The 20,725-nt window shown below is 41.6% G+C and overlaps 1 protein-coding gene across 2 annotated transcripts in view; it reads right to left on the reverse strand.

Moving 5' to 3' along the window:
• The window catches only part of LOC128655660 ((E3-independent) E2 ubiquitin-conjugating enzyme), an 80,542-nt gene that overhangs the window by 12,517 nt on the left and 47,300 nt on the right, over positions 1-20,725 (reverse strand). For both annotated transcript variants that reach the window (XM_053709254.1, XM_053709247.1), the window contains exons 7-10: positions 8,422-8,576; positions 8,089-8,201; positions 5,365-5,490; positions 5,170-5,259 (exon numbers count right to left, since the gene is read on the reverse strand). In XM_053709254.1, the coding sequence (XP_053565229.1) occupies positions 5,170-5,259; positions 5,365-5,490; positions 8,089-8,201; positions 8,422-8,576 (484 nt within the window). The remainder of the gene's footprint in view (positions 1-5,169; positions 5,260-5,364; positions 5,491-8,088; positions 8,202-8,421; positions 8,577-20,725) is intronic.

Here is a 20,725-nt window from a genome sequence, read left to right on the forward strand (position 1 = left end):
TTACAAGGTAAAAACTACGTGAGAATAATGTGACAAACACAGACCACTATGCAGGTCTATACAACATACATACAATACTCTGCTATTTTTGGATATGATATTATACGCTGGGGAAGTTGAGGTTTTTGTACGTTTTAACTTATGTTTTGCACTTGTTAACTTTTTGACCCTCTAGGGCCTCTGTAAAGTCTCTTGCGCATGCGCAGTTGCGCAGAGGAGACGCCACACGCACTAGCAGGATCAGCACCAGGTAATTCACATAAATTGTTTGTTCACTTTTTGCTGTGTAAGGTCTGAGGACGGTGGCAACACCGAAAATGTTCACTTAAGTAAAAGTTTGGTGATTAATACGGAGAGTGCCTTTCTTTATTAATTTTCTATATTATACATTTAAAGTGCACCCCGGAGGCTGCATGCTAATAGTGAGTGTGGGATCCCTTCTGAGTATTATATATATCCATCCAAGCTAAGGTTACAAAAAATAAAAAAAATTACAGAAAAAAACAAAAAGGTATCCAAAATAAAAAATGTAAACCTAAACAAAAATACCTAAAATAAAACTATAAAATACCCCTATAAAAAAAATAAACCCTAATCTAATACTATAACTACCAATAGCCCTTTAAAATGGCCTTTTGTAGGGCATTGCCCCAAGTTGCCCAACAGCTCTTTTACCTCTAAAAAATACTAAATAACCCCTAACAGTAAAATCCCCCACCCACCAAAGCCCCCAAAATAAAACTAACACTAACCCCCCCCCCCCCCACAAAACTACTTATTGCCTCTAAAGGGGCATTTGAATGGGCATTGCCCTTAAAAGGGCAATCAGCTCTTTTTCAAACTCAAAAAAAGCCTAATCTAAAACAAAAACCACCCCAAAAATTGAAATAAAGCCTAAACCTAAGCCCCAAATAGGTACTCACTGTTTCTGAAGTCCGGCAGAGAAGGTTTTCTTCCAGATGGATCTATCATCTATCTTCATCCGGAGCAAAGGTAGTGCGGAGCTGTCTTCCCGATGCCTGGATCCTCAGTGGCGGTCCTTGGCGGCATTGAGGCTCAACTTCATCCGATGTCAGTCGTAGACTGAAGATTGAATGCAAGGTACCGCAATCAGTTTAGGGTACCTTGCATTCCTATTGGCTGACATTTTGAAATCAGCCAATAGGATTAGAGCTACTGAAATCCTATTGGCTGTTCAAATCAGTCAAGCTTTCATTAGCTCTCATTCTATTGGCCGATTTTAAAATATAGCCAATAGGAATGTAAGATACCCCAAAAAATATGGGGTACCTTGCATTCAATCTTCAATGTGCGGCGGATGATCTCATGAAAAGGAGCCTCCACGCCACTGAGGAGCACCGCCGCCGAGGAACGCCATATCTGGGAAGACTGCTCCGCACCTCCTTTGCTGTGGATGAAGATAGAAGATGATGGACCCGCCTGGAAGAAGACCTTCGTCGACAAACTTCAGGAACCGGGAGTACCTATTTGGGGCTTAGTGTTAGGGTTTTTTAAAAAAAAAAAAAAAAAAAAAAAAAAAATAGGGATTTGGGCGCTGTAAAAGAGCTGAATGCTTTTTGTTAAGGGCAATGCCCATACAAATGCCCCTTTAGGGACAATGGGTAGTTTATGTTTTTTTAGCGTTAGGTTTTTTTTTTTATTTTGGGGGGAGTTTGGTTTATTTTTAATATAAAAGAGCCGATTTCTAAAGCCAATGCCTTACAAAAAGCCCTTTAAGGGCTATTGGTAGTTTATTCTTAGATTAGGGGGTGTTTTTTTTCATGGGGATTAGGTTTAATTTTTTTATTTTGGATAATGTGGTTTATTATTGTGTAATGTTTATTTTTTGTGATTTTAGATTAGTTTAAACTTAGTTTTCTTTATTTTTAAAGTAGTTAGGTTTTTATTTTAATTTAGGATTATTTTAATTTATGTAATGGGGTTAATTTAGGGGGTGTTCGGTTAGGGGGCTTAGCGATTAGTTATTTGTGTTGTGGGTTTGGTGGTTTAGGGGTTAATAGATGTATTATGTTAATTGTGATGTGGATTAATGTCGGTTTAGGGGTTAATAGATGTATTAGGTAGTTTGCGATGTTTGCTGGGTGATTACATATACCTTTGTGCACCCATCCCTTGTTCCCAGTTTGTCTGGCTTTGAGAGCCTGCATTGTGTGACTGTGTTAGGGACTCAGGTGTTGGAAAGGACCTTGACTTGGTGCCTGAGCTTGTCCCATTTGGCCAGATGTGGTGAATAACCTTTCCATTTTAAATCTTAGCTGTGAGCTAGCTGGTGAGTGCTGGGTTTCCTTTGTGTGTTGTATTTGTTTTGTAACCCCCCCATGGTTCTTGCACCCACTCCTGTCTGGGGTTAACTGCCTACGACTCTGGTGACGGCACAACTTCCTGTGAGTACCCGTGAGCACCCAGGGGTGAGCATGTTGCAGGGTCATGGGATGTGTACCCGGTCCGGTATGAGTGTGCAGTCCCCTTCCGTGTTTTGTATTTGTCTAGGGTGATTACATAAGCCTGTGCACCCTTCCCTTGTTCCAAGCTTGCATTGTGTGGCTGTTTTAGGGTCCCAGGTATTGGAAAGGACCTTGACGTGGTACCTGGGCTTGTCCCATTTGGTCAGATGCGGTAACTAACCTTTCCATTTTTGCTTTTAAATCTTAGACAGATAGAGATATATATATATATATATATATATATATATTTATTTATTATTATCAGGTATTTGTAGAGCGCCAACAGATTCTGCAGCGCTGTAAACATAGTCGGTGTACAGGATAGCTTTTGTAGGGGTCTAGTGGGTAGAGGGCCCTGCCGAGAGTTTCACTGTTGTAGTCGGTTCTTATGAAGAGGGCCCATAGGCTTACAACCTAAGGGGTCCAAGGGGAAAGCAATGGTGTTAGGTTAGTGTTGGTTGTAAGCATCCCTGAATAGTAAAGTTTTTAGGGAGTGCTTGAAGCTGTTAAAACTATGGGAGAGTCTTATGGAGCGAGGCAGGGAATTCCACAAGATGGGGGCCAGTATGGAGAAGTCCTGTAAACGTGAATGTGAGGAAGTAACAAGAGAGGAGGAGATCTTGAGCTGATCGAAGGGGACGGGAGGGAGAGTATCTAGAGACAAGTTCTGAGATGTAGGGGGGAGCAGTGCAGTTGGGAGCTTTATATGTCAGGGTGAGGATTTTATGTTTAATCCTAGAGGCAAGAGGAAGCCAGTGAAGGGATTGGCAGAGAGGTGCAGCAGATGAAGAGTGACGAGTAAGGAAGATGAGTCTGGCAGAGGCATTCATAATGGATTGTAAAGGAGCTAATTTTAGCAATGTTTTTAAAGTTGGAAGCGGCAGGCTTTAGCCAAGGACTGGATGTGAGGAGTGAAGGAAAGATCTGAGTCAAGTGTGACCCCAAGATATCGGGCGAGCGGGGTAGGGGTAATGATGGAATAATCAACAGTTATAGATATTTTGGGGGTGGAGACATTGGAAGAATGGGGAAAAATAAGGAGTTCAGTTTTGGAGAGATTTAGCTTAAGGTAGTGAGAGGACATCCATGATGAGATGTGAGAAAAACAGTTAGTGACACGGGTTAATAAGGAAGGAGGTAGATTTGGGTGTCATCGGCATACAAATGGTATTGAAACCCATGGGACTTTATTAAGGAACCTAGTGACGACGTGTAGATTGAGAAGAGAAGGGGACCAAGGACAGAGCCTTGAGGTACCCCAACAGAAAGTGGTAACGGGGCAGAGGATGCTCCGGAGAAAGCTACACAAAATGTACGGTTAGTCAGATAGGAAGAGAACCACAGGAGAGCTGTGTCACAGATGCCGAAGGATTGGAGGGTTTGGAGCAGAAGAGGGTGGTCTACAGTGTCAAAAGCTGCAGACAGGTCAAGGAGGATAAGCAGAGAGAAGTGGCCTTTAGAGAGATATAGATAGAGATATATATATATATATATATATATCTATATCTCTCTATCTATATCTCTCTATCTATATCTCTCTATCTATATCTCTCTATCTATATCTCTCTATCTATATCTCTCTATCTATATCTCTCTCTCTCTATCTATATCTCTCTCTCTCTATCTATATCTCTCTCTATCTATATCTCTCTCTATCTCTCTCTATATCTCTCTCTCTCTATCTATCTATATCTATCTATATCTCTCTCTCTATCTATCTATATCTCTCTCTCTATCTATCTATATCTCTCTCTCTATCTCTCTATCTCTCTATCTCTCTATCTATCTATCTCTATCTATCTATCTATCTATCTATCTCTATCTATCTCTATCTATCTCTATCTATCTCTATCTATCTCTATCTATCTCTATCTATCTATCTCTATCTATCTATCTATCTCTATCTATCTCTATCTATCTCTATCTATCTCTATCTATCTATCTCTATCTATCTCTATCTATCTCTATCTATCTATCTCTATCTATCTCTATCTATCTCTATCTATCTCTATCTATCTCTATCTATCTCTATCTATCTCTATCTATCTCTATCTATCTCTATCTATCTCTATCTATCTCTATCTATATACACACACACACAGCAGTTGTCTTTGTAAGGTGAGAGTGCAAATCCATTTTGTGACATACATACATATTTATATTTCTCAGAGTGAATCCACCCTCCTGGGCCAACTGTCTGGGTGCAGATATGGAGTGTATACGAAGCGAAGAAGATGCACTCACAAGACTTATTCAAACAGTGTGTCAAAAATGTATTGACGTTTCGGGGATTAAACCATCCCCTTCTCTGATGGAGGGGATGGTTAAATCCCTGAAACGTCAATACATTTTTGACACACTGTTTATTACATTAGATCTAGTATATCTATCTCTCAATTGCGATTGGCTCACCCATGTGTTCAGTAAGAAACCATTAACGCATTGCTGCTCATTCAAACGATACCAAGAGAATGAAACAAATTAGATAATAGAAGTAAATTAGAAAGTTGTTTAAAAATTGTATTCTCTATCTGAATCATGAAAGAAATTTTTTTTTACTACAAAAATCATCAGGTAAACTGCTCTAAAAGGATTGTGATCAACCCCAAAGTCAGGAAACGGAACCCAATCTTTTGATGTATTCTTGCTGTATAGATTTTATTACAGATGCTCAAGGCATGAATTATGTTCTGCTATATGGTACCTGTGGAAGGACTATGGACCTAGAGTTATCTGCCCAGATAACCTCCACCTTGCTGCTGACATCGACACGAGCAACTTGTCCCACAGACGGCTGGAAAACAGGTAAACAGATTAGATTTAAAGGGCTTTGCACCAAACCTCTAGATTTAATGACTTTGGTGTAATAAGGTTCCTACAGTGAGCTGACGGTACTCACCCGGCTGTCAGAATTAGCTGTAGGTTCTGAGCTCCCAATGCATATTACAATGTCTGTTGATCTGAAGCGGAAATCTGGGTGGTCTGCTATATCATACACACTGACATCTTCCTCCTCTCCTATAACCTGAACGGGTGAAGCAAACATGGTTAGCTGGAGTAAGCTAAGGAAGATTTACACATGTATACCTAGCACAACCATCAAATGTGCACATTCTGCTTATCACTCAGTTATCTTACAAATCCTCGCCTATACCCTGGGTCTGGGACAGCACGTGGAAGGGGTTACACTGCAGGTATCTCAAGGAGAGTTGCGGCACATGTACAAACACATCACTAGAATGCAATATTCCTATATAACTAATAACATTCTTGAGAATAACATGACCTACCCTTACTTACCAGTTTCTCTAATTCATTGTGAGAACTAGGATTGTGTAGGATTGTCCAGCTATTAGATTTGGAGAAATCCACAATTAAGACATTTAGTACACTGAGGCAGGAATTTAAAACTAGAGAATAAAGATTTCTATGCATACTTACAAACTAGACACTATGTTTATACACTTATTAAGGATTATGAGTGGAGTTGGAATTGGGGAGATCTGGAGAACTGGATTGCGATGGTTAAAAATGGATTCTTTTCAATATCCACGGGATATCAAATAATTTCTAGATTGAATGATTCCAACTTTAGAGATATATCTCAGCAGTGGAGTAAGTTAACTTCGGGTGTAGAGATAAGTATTCCTCATATAAAAAGATCCATAGAATTGGTAAACCAAAGCACATTATCCTCCACTTGGATTGAATCCCATGTGAAATTGCTATACAGAACTTATTATACCCCAGAAAAGGGGTAACTTAGCATTTCAGTTGTGTCCAAAATCTTCCTACCTAAGGGCCAACTTGATACATATGATATGGAAGTGTCCTAAAATGTATCAGATTTGGCAGAAAGTTGCTTTCTGGGCATCTAAATCTTTGAAGCTTCCCATTGGGAACCTTAATATAAGACAGATAGTTTGTCTTTGGGATGAGGCACAAAACCTTCAACATAGGAAGTTAATTAATGCAATTATTCTGGCCGTCGGAAATCTGATATTTAGGAAATGGAAGGCAACAGATACTCCTAGTTTAGCAGAAGTTAAAAACTATTTGAAAAAACAATATGTACTTGAACAATATAATGTAGATATGAACAGTGAGCGAGATATTTGTGCGTTTTTAAAAAATGGGCATCGTTTAAAAAAGGGTTTTCCTGTGAATGAGAGAGAATATCTTATTTTTCCCTTTAGAAATACTGAGATAGTTTTATTAGGGATTTGGTAGGTAGGGAGAAGTGGGCCAGAAGAGAGATGGTTATATCTCAGATTCTTCTTCTTTTTTTTTCTCTCCCTCCTTCCCCCCTCCCACCCACTATAGAGTAAAAGTCTGAGGTATAGGCCCCAAAGGTTTGGGCCTATAGGCAATAATGAAGTAACACAATTTAATTTAAAAATGGCATCATGAGTAAATGTTTTGGGTACATTTTTCAACATGACATAATAGTATTGTATAGATGCCAGGCGCCCTGTACGCCTCAGCTCGCCTGTGGCGGGGCGATATTACCCGCAGGTATTTGGTATTACACACGAGCGCAATTTTGCGTTCGCGTGCAATCCCGCCCCCTGCCCGCGCACAGCCAATCACGCGCAGGCAGGAGCTGTCAATCTCCTCAGTCGACTCGACAGAGGAGATTGAATTTCGCCAGTTTAGAGGTGGCGAAGAGTTTAGGGAAGCAGCGGTCTGATGACCGCTGCTTGATAAATCACGGTCAGCAAGTTCTTGTGAGAACTTGCTGCCGTAGGGGCTTGATAAATCTAGCCCTTTTTGGGTTGTCTTATAAAAAATAAAAATAAATAATATATACATATACACACACACACACATGTCAAGGGATATTCAGGGATACCTCACAAATATCAGTGTTCTAATGTAACTATCGCAAATTTTGAAAAAATAAATGGTTTGGAAATAGCAAAGTGCTACTTGTATTTATTGCCCTATAACTTGCAAAAAAAAAAAGCAAAGAACATGTAAACATTGGGTATTTCTAAATTCAGAACAAAATTTAGAAACTATTTAGCATGGGTGTTTTTTGGTGGTTGTAGATGTGTAACAGATTTTGGGGGTCAAAGTTAGAAAAGGTGTGTTTTTTTTCCCAGTTTTTTTCCATCATATTTTATCATTTTTTTATGGTAAATTATAAGATATGATGAAAATAATGGTATCTCTAGAAAGTCCATTTAATGGTGAGAAACACAGTATATAATATATGTGGGTACAGTAAATGAGTAAGAGGAAAATTACAGCTAAACAAAGACACAGCAGAAATGTAAAAATAGCCCTGGTCTTTAAGGGAAAGAAATTGAAAAATGGCCTTGTCCTTAAGGGGTTAAGGTATAAAAGAGAACCAAGTGTGTATATGTGGAGACATGACTAAGGGCTGATTGTAGGCCCGAAACGTTGTCTGTTATACTTTGGACCCTGCCATGAAACTAAGCTCTATTTTTAATAAAATTTGGCACCTGGAACGCATTTATTTTCTTGTGTACAATCTCAAGGTGGCTGAACCAGGGTTCCGTGCTCTACACAAAGTGCTGTTTTCCAAACCATTTGAATTTGACTGGTAATTATTTGCCAGACACTGTATAAGGCCTTAATACACATAAGAGCCACTCACCTCAACATCATCCCCTTCAGCATTCAGCTTTATCCACTTCACTACGCAAGTGCGACCTAAGTGATCACCAGACTGCACCACCCCATATATGTTGGGGTCCTGCACTGCGTGGGCTAAGGACAGACAGAGTCAGGTGACTGTGCAACAGTACAGATGATATATGCATCATGTAAATTTACAGATACATGCTTGAAACAAAAGCACAGATTTAAATGCACGCCATCACAGGTAAAACAACTGTCTGGTGTAATAGCAGATCATTATCTCAGGTTTAATAGGCAAGTGACACAGAAGGTCACAGGTTTTAGTAAGGAGCTTATGAGGAGTACTCACCTCTCTTGTCAACAACAAAGTCCCCAGGACAGAATTCATTGTTATCCAGGTGCTGGATGGGCAGCAGCTCATTGGAACGGATGTTTGACTCTACACTCCCATCCTGCCACATGACATCTGCTGTTGTCACAGTAGTGATGACTTCCACGGCCACCCTGCATAAAGGCAGACGGTACAAAGTACAAGTCACAACATATAAGCAAAAGCATAAAGACCTTTTTATTGCACCAACAAAGTATATGTAGTGGCAGATCAATATCAAGGTGCTACGGAGCCGAGCAGTAAGGGGCCAACAGGTTACCACCCTGCCACCCTTGAGGTTTTACTGAAATCATTTACAATGTGGATCCGTTCTCTGGGCCCCTAGAGTGGGTTGTTATGAAATGACCGGGCAGTAAACCTAGAAGTATTTACTCTTATAAGTAACATGGGAGCATAAGCCCTATTAAAAACACCAAAACCAGAGAATAATTTATTACAACATAGTTAATCGTGAAATATTATATTATGAATAGAAGGGGATACACATCTAAAAACCACAGCTGGTAGAAATAATAAAAAATAAAATCTATAATGCCTATGAAAAGCATGACTTAAAAAGGTTAATATATACAATAAAGAAGAGGTGCGAGTCATGAGCCCTGGGAGCCAGACATCTACGCACTATGCCCTGGCTCTCTGCTCCTGCTGCAATAACGCGCTTCACGGCCTAGTGGCTGAGACTACAGAATCTGTGTGCCTTGCAGGAGAGAAAGCCCAGGAATGAGAGGGAAATGTAGCGTAGACGTTTTTTGAGTATGTCAAGCTCTGGACTGTATATATAAAAACATAGCTGCATTTTCTAATGCTGGAAATCTATACTAAAAACATAATTTATGCTTACCTGATAAATGTATTTCTCTTGTAGTGTATCCAGTCCACGGATCATCCATTACTTGTGGGATATTCTCCTTCCCAACAGGAAGTTGCAAGAGGATCACCCACAGCAGAGCTGCTATATAGCTCCTCCCCTAACTGCCATATCCAGTCATTCGACCGAAACAAGCCGAGAAAGGAGAAACCATAGGGTGCAGTGGTGACTGAAGTTTAATAAAAATTTAGACCTGCCTTAAAAAGGACAGGGCGGGCCGTGGACTGGATACACTACAAGAGAAATAAATTTATCAGGTAAGCATAAATTATGTTTTCTCTTGTTAAGTGTATCCAGTCCACGGATCATCCATTACTTGTGGGATACCAATACCAAAGCTTAAGAACACGGATGATGGGAGGGGCAAGGCAGGAACCACTGCCTGTAGAACCTTTCTCCCAAAAACAGCCTCCGAAGAAGCAAAAGTATCAAATTTGTAAAACTTTGAAAAGGTATGAAGCGAAGACCAAGTCGCAGCCTTGCAAATCTGTTCAACAGAGGCCTCATTTTTAAAGGCCCAGGTGGAAGCCACAGCTCTAGTAGAATGAGCTGTAATTCTTTCAGGGGGCTGCTGTCCAGCAGTCTCATATGCTAAACGGATTATACTCCGAAGCCAAAAAGAAAGAGAGGTTGCTGAGGCCTTTTGACCTCTCCTCTGTCCAGAGTAAATAACAAACAAGTGAGATTTTGGCGAAAATCTTTAGTAGCCTGCAAGTAAAACTTCAATGCATGGACTACGTCTAGATTATGCAAAAGACGTTCCTTCTTTGAAGAAGGATTAGGGCATAATAATGGAACAACAATCTCTTGATTGAAACCACCTTAGGTAAAAACCTTGGATGATGTAAGCCACAGTCGTGATGTTGTCCGACTGAAATTGATGAACCTCAGTGTTGCTAACTGAGGCCAAGCTAGAAGAGCATTGAATATTGCTCTTAACTCCAGAATATTTATTGGGAGGAGTTTCTCCTCCTGAGTCCATGAACCCTGAGCCTTCAGGGAGTTCCAGACTGCACCCCAACCTAGAAGGCTGGCGTCTGTTGTTACAATGGTCCAATCTGGCCTGCGAAAGGTCATACCTTTGGACAGATGGACCCGAGATAACCACCAGAGAAGAGAATCTCTGGTTTCCTGATCCAGATTTAGTAGAGGGGGACAAATCTGTGTAATCCCCATTCCACTGACTGAGCATGCATAATTGCAGCGGTCTGTGGTGCAGGCACGCAAATGGCACTATGTCCATGCGGAATGGAGTGAAGAACACGGCAAGCATTTAGAAGTTTTGATAACCTGGACTCCGTCAGGTAAATTTTCATTTCTATAGAATCTATCAGAGTCCCTAGGAAGGAAACCCTTGTGAGAGTAGATGGAGAACTCTTTTCTTCTTTCACTTTCCACCCATGCGACCTCAGAAATGCCAAAACTATCTCTGTATGAGACTTGGCAATTTGAAAGCTTGACGCCTGTATCAGGATGTCGTCTAGGTAAGGAGCCACCGCTATGCCTCGCAGTCTTAGAACCGCCAGAAGTGAGCCCAGAACCTTTGTAAAAATTCTTGGGGCTGTAGCCAACCCGAATGGAAGAGCTACAAACTGGTAATGCCTGTCTAGAAAGGCAAACCTCAGGAACCGATGATGATTCTTGTGGATCGGAATGTGAAGGTAGGCATCCTTTAAGTCCACTGTGGTCATGTACAAAATGGTTCGAATAGTTTCCATCTTGAATGATGGAACTCTGAGGAATTTGTTTAGGATCTTTAGATCCAAAATTGGTCTGAAGGTTCCCTCTTTTTTGGGAACCACAGATTTGAATAAAACCCCTGTCCTTGTTCCGTCCGCGGAACTGGATGGATCACTCCCATTACAAGGAGGTCTTGCACGCAGCTTAGGAATGCCTCTTTCTTTATCTGGTTTGCAGATAATCTTGAAAGGTGAAATCTCCCTTGTGGGGGAGAAGCTTTGAAGTCCAGAAGATATCCCTGAGATATGATCTCCAACGCCCAGGGATCCTGAACATCTCTTGCCCACGCCTGGGCAAAGAGAGAGAGTCTGCCCCCTACTAGATCCGTTGTCGGATAGGGGGCCGCTCCTTCATGCTGTCTTGGAGGCAGCAGCAGGCTTTCGGCCTGCTTGCCCTTGTTCCAGGACTGGGTAGGTTTCCAGGCCTGCTTAGATTGAGGAAAAGTTCCCTCTTGTTTTGAAGTAGAGGGAGCTGATCCTGCACCTGCCTTGAAATTTCGAAAGGCACGAAAATTAGACTGTTTGGCCCTTGATTTGGCCCTGTCCTGAGGAAGGGTATGACCCTTACCTCCAGTAATGTCAGCAATAATTTCTTTCAAACCAGGCCCGAATAAGGTCTGCCCCTTGAAAGGAAGGATGGCGAATCCGGAATTCTTAGCCGTTAGTTTAGTCAAATGAACAATGGCATCAGAAACAAATGAGTTAGCTAGTTTAAGTGTTCTAAGCTTGTCAATAATTTCAGTCAATGGAGCTGTATGGATGGCCTCTTCCAGGGCCTCAAACCAGAACGCCGCCGCAGCAGTGACAGGCGCAATGCATGCAAGGGGCTGTAAAATAAAACCTTGTTGAATAAACATTTTCTTAAGGTAACCCTCTAATTTTTTATCCATTGGATCTGAAAAAGCACAACTGTCCTCAACCGGGATAGTGGTACGCTTTGCTAAAGTAGAAACTGCTCCCTCCACCTTAGGGACTGTCTGCCATAAGTCCCGTGTAGTGGCATCTATTGGAAACATTTTTCTAAATATAGGAGGTGGGGAAAAGGGCACACCGGGTCTATCCCACTCCTTACTAATAATTTCTGTAAGCCTTTTAGGTATTGGAAAAACATCAGTACTCACCGGCACTGCATAGTATTTATCCAGCCTACACAATTTCTCTGGCACTGCAATTGTGTCACAGTCATTCAGAGCAGCTAATACCTCCCCAAGTAACACACGGAGGTTCTCAAGCTTAAATTTAAAATTAGAAATCTCTGAATCAGGTCTCCCCGATTCAGAGACGTCACCCACAGACTGAAGCTCTCCGTCCTCAGGTTCTGCATATTGTGACGCAGTATCAGACATGGCTCTTACAGCATCTACGCGCTCTGTATCTCGTCTAACCCCAGAGCTATCGCGCTTGCCTCTCAATTCAGGCAATCTGGCTAATACCTGTGACAGGGTATTATTCATGATTGCAGCCATGTCCTGCAAAGTAATCGCTATGGGCATCCCTGATGTACTTGGCGCCATATTAGCGTGAGTCCCTCGAGCGGGAGGCGAAGGGTCCGACACGTGGGGAGAGTTAGTCGGCATAACTTCCCCCTCGACAGACCCCTCTGGTGACAATTCTTTTATAGATAAAGACTGATCTTTACTGTTTAACGTGAAATCAATACATTTAGTACACATTCTCCTATGGGGCTCCACCATGGCTTTTAAACATAATGAACAAGTAGTTTCCTCTGTGTCAGACATGTTTGTACAGACTAGCAATGAGACTAGCAAGCTTGGAAAACACTTTAAACAAAGTTAACAAGCAATATAAAAAACGTTACTGTGCCTTTAAGAGAAACAAATTTTGGCAAAATTTGAAATAACAGTGAAAAAAGGCAGTTACACTAACGAAGTTTTTACAGTGTATGTAACAAGTTAGCAGAGCATTGCACCCACTTGCAAATGGATGATTAACCCCTTAATACAAAAAACAGATTAACAAAACGAAAAATATGTTTTTTAAACAGTCGTAACAACTGCCACAGCTCCTACTTTTGAAGCCTTTTGAGCCCATAAGAGATGTCCTATAGCATGCAGGGGACTGCTGAGGGAAGCTGAATGTCAGTTTGTAATTTTAACTGCACCAACTGTAACTTTTATACTATAACAGTGGAAAGCCTCTGTTTCTAGGCAAAAATAAAGCCAGCCATGTGGAAAAAACTAGGCCCCAATAAGTTTTATCACCAAAGCATATATAAAAACGATTAAACATGCCAGCAAACGTTTTATATTACACTTTTATAAGAGTATGTATCTCTGTTAATAAGCCTGATACCAGTCGCTATTATATCACTGCATTTAGGCATAACTTTCATTAATCCGGTATCAGCAGCATTTTTCTAGCAAGTTCCATCCCTAGAAATATGTTTACTGCACATACCTTATTGCAGGAAAACCTGCACGCCATTCCCTCTCTGAAGTTACCTCACTCCTCAGAATATGTGAGAACGGCAATGGATCTTAGTTACTTCTGCTAAGATCATAGAAATCACAGGCAGATTCTTCTTCTAATGCTGCCTTTGATAAAACAGTACACTCCGGTACCATTTAAAAATAACAAACTTTTGATTGAAGTTAAGAAACTAACTATAATACACCACTCTCCTCTTACTACGTCCATCTTTGTTGAGAGTTGCAAGAGAATGACTGGATATGGCAGTTAGGGGAGGAGCTATATAGCAGCTCTGCTGTGGGTGATCCTCTTGCAACTTCCTGTTGGGAAGGAGAATATCCCACAAGTAATGGATGATCCGTGGACTGGATACACTTAACAAGAGAAAATGCTATGAATCTTGCAGCAATGTGGTCATCTTCAGTTGATCCCTTTCTACATCATTAGTAATGTAAGGGAACAAATGTAGCTTGCACAAGCTGTTCTCTATTAATAATTAATGGGAAGCTATAAAGCAACACAGCAAATCTCATCCAATGAAAACGCATGCATTACAGAACTTAAACAAAGACGAACTCCATGGAAATGTGGTTGAAAACCACAATCATTACGTAGGTAAAAATGCAACGATTATGACCAACACATACTTATAATTTGGGGATTTATCCATGGGGCAGATGCAACAAAGCTTACTGGGGCATCAAGCGAGCAGCTTGTAGGTCCCTCTGATGGGACGCAGTAATAGTAAACTATGAAAGTCATTTCCCAAATGAAACTTGGCAACACCCGGCACTCTAGGTATAAAACGAATGCAACACAAAATAATGTTGGTGCAGTTTAACACAGAATTACTTTTTTGTGCAAACTTTAATTTGCCAATTCAGACATTTTGGATCATGTTAAAAAGCAGCCCTGCAAACACAGCAATTACAAACCTAAGACTAAAAAACACAATTTATGCTTACCTGATAAATTTCTCTCTTTCCGGGCATGGAGAGTCCACAACATTATTCCAATTACAAGTCAGATATTCAACTCCTGGCCAGCAGGAGGAGGCAAAGAGCACCCCAGCAAAGCTGCCAAAATGGAAAAAGAAGAAACTCAAGTGTATAGAGGTGCATGAGGTTTACTAAAAAAAAAACTGCTGAATTATAATTTAAAGAGAGGGCAGTGGCGTTGACTCTCCATGCCCGGAAAGAAAGAAATGTATCAGGTAAGCATACATTTTGTTTTCTTTCCTATAATATAGTCCACAACGTCATTCCAATTACTAGTGGGAACCAATACCAAAGTTAGAGGTAAAGCAGTCTCATAAGCAAAAAGGAAATGTATGCTTACCTGATAAATGTATTTTTTTTTATGATATGACGAGTCCACGGATTTCATCCTTACTTATGGGATAACGCCTCCTGGTTAGCAGGAAGTGGCAAAGAGCACCACAGCAGAGCTGTATATATATATATATATATATATATATAGCTCCTTCCTTCCCTCCCACTCCAGTCATTCGACCGAAGTTAGGAAGAGAAAGGAAAAGCCAAAGGTGCAGAGGTGACTGAAGTTTAACAAAAATAAATACCTGTCTTAGAAATGACAGGGTGGGCCGTGGACTCGTCATATCTTAAAAGAAGTAAATTTATCAGGTAAGCATAAATTTCCTTTTACAAAATATGAAGAGTCCACGGATTTCATCCTTACTTATGGGATACAATACCAAAGCTATAGGACACGGATGAAAGGGAGGGATAAGACAGGAACCTAAACGGAAAGCACCACTGCTTGAAGAACCTTTCTCCCAAAACCAGCTTCAGATTAAGCAAAAAAGTGCCAAATTTTTAAAATTTGGAAATAGTGTGAAGAGACGACCAAGTTGCAGCCTTGCAAATCTGTTCAACAGAAGCATCGTTTTTAAATTTTAAATGCCCATGAGGAAGCCACAGCCCTAGTGGAATGAGCCGTAATTCTCTCAGGAGGCTGCTGTCCAGCAGTCTCATATGCCAGAAGGATGATACTCTTCAGCAAAAAAGAAAGAGGTAGCCGTAGCTTTCTGACCCCTACGCTTTCCAGAACAAATAAGGAAGATGATTGACGAAATTCTTTAGTCGCCTGCAAGTAAAACTTCAGGGTACAAACCACGTCCAAGTTATGCAACAAACGCTCCTTCTTAGAAGGATTAGGACACAAAGAAGGAACAACAATTTCCCGATTAATATTCTTATTAGAAACAACCTTAGGAAGAAAACCAGGTTTGGTACGTAAAACCACCTTATCAGAATGAAAAATAAGATAAGGAGAGTCACATTGTAACGTTGAAAGCTCAGAAACTCTACGAGCAGAAGAAATAGCAACCAAAAATAAAACCTTCCAAGATAGAAGCTTAATATCTATGGAATGCATGGGTTCAAACGGAACCCCTTGAAGAACATTACAAACTAAATTCAAACTCCAGGGTGGAGCAATTGGTCTAAACACCGGCTTGATTCTGGTCAGAGCCTGACAAAAAAAGACTGAACGTCTGGAACATCTGCCAAACGCTTGTGTAGTAAAATCGACAAAGCAGAAATTTGACCTTTTAAGGAACTTGCTGATAACCCCTTCTCCAATCCTTCTTGGAGAAAAGATAAAATCCTGGGAATCCTAACTCTACTCCATGAGTAGCCCTTGGATTCGCACCAATAAAGATATTTACGCCATATCTTATGGTAGATCTTTCTACTGACAGGCTTACGTGCATGAGTCAAAGTATTAATGACTGAATCAGAGAATCCCCGCTTAGATAAAATAAAATGTTCAATCTCCAAGCAGTCAGCTGCAGAGAAACTATATTCGGATGTTGGAAGGAACCCTGAATGAGAAGGTCCTGCCTCAATGGAAGCTTCCACGGCGGCAGAGAGGACATGTCCACTAGATCAGCATACCAAGTCCTGCGAGGCCACGCAGGCTCGATTAGAATCACCGAAGCCCTCTCCTATTTGATCCGTGCAATCACCCGGGGAAGAAGAGCAAACGGTGAAAACACATAAGCTAGGTTGAATGACCAAGGCACTGCCAAGGCATCTATCAGTTCGGCCTGAGGATCCCTTGACCTAGATCCGTATCTTGGGAGCTTGGCATTCTGACGAGACGCCATCAGATCCAATTCCGGTATACCCCATCTGAGAATCAGAGTGGCAAAGACCTTCGGATGGAGTTCCCACACCCCCGGATGAAACGTCTGTCTGCTTAAAAAGTCCGCTTCCCAGTTGTCCGCTCCTGGGATGTAGATTGCTGACAGATAACAAGAGTGAGCCTCCGCCCATCGAAATATCTTGGATACTTCTGTCATTGCTAAGGAACTCCTTGTTCCTCCCTGCTGATTGATGTAAGCCACAGTCACGATGTTGACCGACTGAAAACGGATGAATTTGGCCGAAGCCAACTGAGGCCAAGCCTGAAGCGCATTGAATATTGCTCTCAATTCCAGAATATTGATTGGAAGTAGAGACTCCGACTGAGTCCACAAACCCTGAGCCTTCAGGGAATTCCAGACTGCACCCCAACCTAGTAGACTGGCGTCCGTTGTCACTATCACCCATGAGGGTCTGCGGAAGCACGTCCCTTGGGGCAGATGATCCGGCGACAACCACCAAAGAAGAGAGAGTCTCTTGTCTCCTGATCCAGATCTATCTGAGGAGACAAATTTGAATAATCTCCATTCCACTGCCTGAGCATGCTCAGTTGTAGCGGTCTGAGATGAAAACGAGCAAATTGAATGATGTCCATTGCCGCCACCATCAATCCAATTACCTCCATGCACTGAGCCACTGATGGCCAAGGATTGGACTGAAAGGCTCAGCATGTATTCAGAATCTTTAACTTTCTGACCTCCGTCAAGAAAATTTTCATGGATAAGGAATCTATTAGAGTTCCCAAGAAGGGAACCCATGTCTGTGGAAGTAATGAACTCTTTTCTAGATTCACCTTCCACCCGTGAGTCCTCAGAAAGGACAGAACCATGTCTTTATGAGATTTTGTCAGATGGTAAGACGCCTGGATCAGAATATCCAGATAAGGCGCCACTACAATGCCCCGCGGCCTGAGAACCGCCAGAAGTGACCCTAGAACCTTTGTGAAGATCCTGGGTGCTGTGGCCAACCCGAAGGGAAGAGCCACAAACTGAAAATGTTTGTCCAGGAAGGCAAACCTTAGGAACTGGTGATGATCCTTGTGGATAGGAATATGAAGATATGCATCCTTCAAGTCCACGGTAGTCATATATTGACCCTCCTGGATCAATGGAAGAATTTTGTTTGAATAGTCTCCATCTTGAAGGATGGGACTCTGAGAAACTTGTTTAGACGTTTTAGATCTAAAATAGGTCGAAACGTGCCCTCTTTATTGGGGACCACGAAAAGATTTGAGTAAAACCCCTGCACCTGTTCTAGTATTGGAACGGGACAAATTACTCCCATAGTAGAGAGGTCTTTTACACAACGTAAGAACGCCTCTCTTTTTATCTGGTCTACAGACAATTGTGAAAGAAGAAACCGATTTCTTTCAAGTCAGGCTCGAATAGGGTTTTTACTTTGAAAGGAATAGCCAAAAGCTTTGACTTAGATGACACATCAGCAGACCAAGATTTTAACCAGAACGCTCTACGCGCTAAAATGACAAAACCTGGCATTCTTAGCCACCAATTTGGCAATCTGAAAGGCGGCATCCGTAATAAAAGAATTAGCCAGCTTAAGAGCCTTAATTCTATCTAAAATTTCCTCTAAAGGAGTATCAGTCTTAAGAGACTCTTCTAAGGCGTCAAACCAGAAGGCCGCCGCAGTGGTAACTGGTACAATGCAGGCCGTCTGTTGTAAAAGGAAACCCTGATGAATAAATAACATTTTTAGAAGACCTTTCAATTTCTTATCCATAGGGTCTTTGAAAGCACAACTGTCCTCAATAGGAATAGTTGTACGCTTAGCCAGGGTAGATATAGCTCCCTCCACCTTAGGGACTGTTTGCCAAGAGTCCCGAACAGTGTCAGATATGGGATACATTTTCTTAAAATTAGGAGAAGGTGAGAACAGGATACCCGGTCTTTCCCATTCCCGCATAATTTCCGAGATTCTCTTAGGAACCGGAAAAAACAGGCACCTCTAAGTATTTGTCCATCTTACACAATTTCTCTGGTGGTACTACAATAGAGTCACAGTCATCCAGAGTCGCTAAAACCTCCCGAAGTAACAGGCAGAGGTGTTCAAGCTTAAATCTAAAGGACATGACATCCAAACCCGTCTGAGGTAACACTTCCCGAATCGGAAAGTTCCCCCTCAGACAGAAGTTCCCTGACCACAAATTCAGATACCTGTGAGGGTACATCGGAAATAGCCAACAAAGCATCAGAGGTTGCAGTATTCAAATTGACTTCTGTCCTGCTGTGTTTGCCCTGTAACACTGGCAATTTAGCTAAAACCTCTGTAAGGGTAGATGACATAACTGCAGCCATATCCTGCAGAGTAAATGAAATAGACGCGGTTGAAGAACCCGGCGTCGCTTTGGTGGGCGTTAAAGGTTGACACGCTTGGGGAGAAAGTAGCGGCATACCCTGATTTTCATCAGACTGAGAAGCATCCTTAGACACACTTTCCTTAAAGAAAATCTGCTCTTTACATTGTAAGGCCATTTCAGTACATGAGGGACAAAATGTAAGAGGGGGTTCCACAATGGCATCTAAATACATAGAACAAGTAGTTTCCTCAAGTTCAGACATGTTAAACAGACTAGCAATAGCAAGTCATTCTTTACTTGATATATTGAACTCTGAAGTAAAAAAATTATACTCAAAAACTTAGAACTAAAAAGTGTACTGCGCCTTTAAATAATAAAAGCGCAACAATTTTTCTGTTATTATTCAAAACATCTGCGGCAATAAAAAATGCCCTTATGTGCCCAAATTAGCTTAACAATGTATCAGTTTTATCAATTTTTATCAATTCAGGCCCCTGCACCTCGCCACAGCTCTGCTGCGGCGCCTACCTGCCACCAGATCACACTGATAAGAAGCGCTCCTAAGTCTCTTCCTTCGTGTACAAAACAACTTAGGCCCCACCGGAGCCCAGGACCTTACTGCCGATCTGGATGAGTACTGCGCGGCTGAGCGCGCAAGATTAGGCCCTGCCCACCATGGGCGTAACTCGAGCCGTACCGAGACCCGCATGGGAAGTAAACCAACATGTCGGTTTTCAACATAAAATGTTAAAAGCCATGTGCCCCTCTATACATACACTTGAATAATAAAGCTCACTTCATTAAAAACTGCACTCTCTCATGCCAGCTATAGTGACATAACGATAGCCCTTAGACAGCAAACCGCATCTCCCAGCGTCAGCCCACACCGAATACACATAAGTGAAACATACTGATAAGTAATCAACATAAAAGGGAATTCCAAGTACACCATTTCCATAATATTGTGCATACTGATTACCCCTCCCCAGATAGGGAATAATGTCAGCCTGTTGATGTATCAAGTCTCCCCAGAAACAAATGTCTGAACATACCTCAATGCTGCTTGTAGAATGACACAGTTCTCCACACTACCTTCAACTGCTCTGTGGAAACCAGCAGGATCTTAGATAATGTTTGCAAAGATCATCATCAGGGCAGAAAAATAAGATGTCTCCACTCCTCTTAGGAATAAGTGATTGACGAATTCTCCCTGAGAAAAATAGTACTCACTGGCACCATTTTAAAATAAAAAAAAAACCTTCTTGATTGAAGAATCTAAACTAACACCTCACTTTACCTCTTCCTATCACTAACACAGGCAAAGAGAATGACTGGGGTGGGAGGGAAGGGAGGAGCTATATATATATATATATATACACAGCTCTGCTGTGGTGCTCTTTGCCACTTCCTGCTAACCAGGAGGCGCTATCCCATAAGTAAGGATGAAATCAGTGGACTCGTCATATCTTGTAAAAGAAAAGAATCATACTTCTTAACCAGAGGGAAAGAGTAGAAGAGGCATTCTGACCCTTACACTTTCCAGAGAAAACAACAAACAGGGCAGGAGATGAAAAATAAGGTATGGAGAATCTCACTGCACAGCTTGTGTGCGAGCAGGGGGCGTGTTAAGGAGGCTATATCTGTGTGTGCAGCATGAGCATGTGAGCGGTTCATTCACTAATCTCTCTCAAACCCAGTGTTCTCCTATGGCTCTGGTTCACTGAGGTATCAGGGAGCTCTTTGC

The sequence above is a fragment of the Bombina bombina genome, chromosome 1 (genome assembly GCF_027579735.1).
Source record: "Bombina bombina isolate aBomBom1 chromosome 1, aBomBom1.pri, whole genome shotgun sequence".
NCBI classification, from domain to species: domain Eukaryota; kingdom Metazoa; phylum Chordata; class Amphibia; order Anura; family Bombinatoridae; genus Bombina; species Bombina bombina.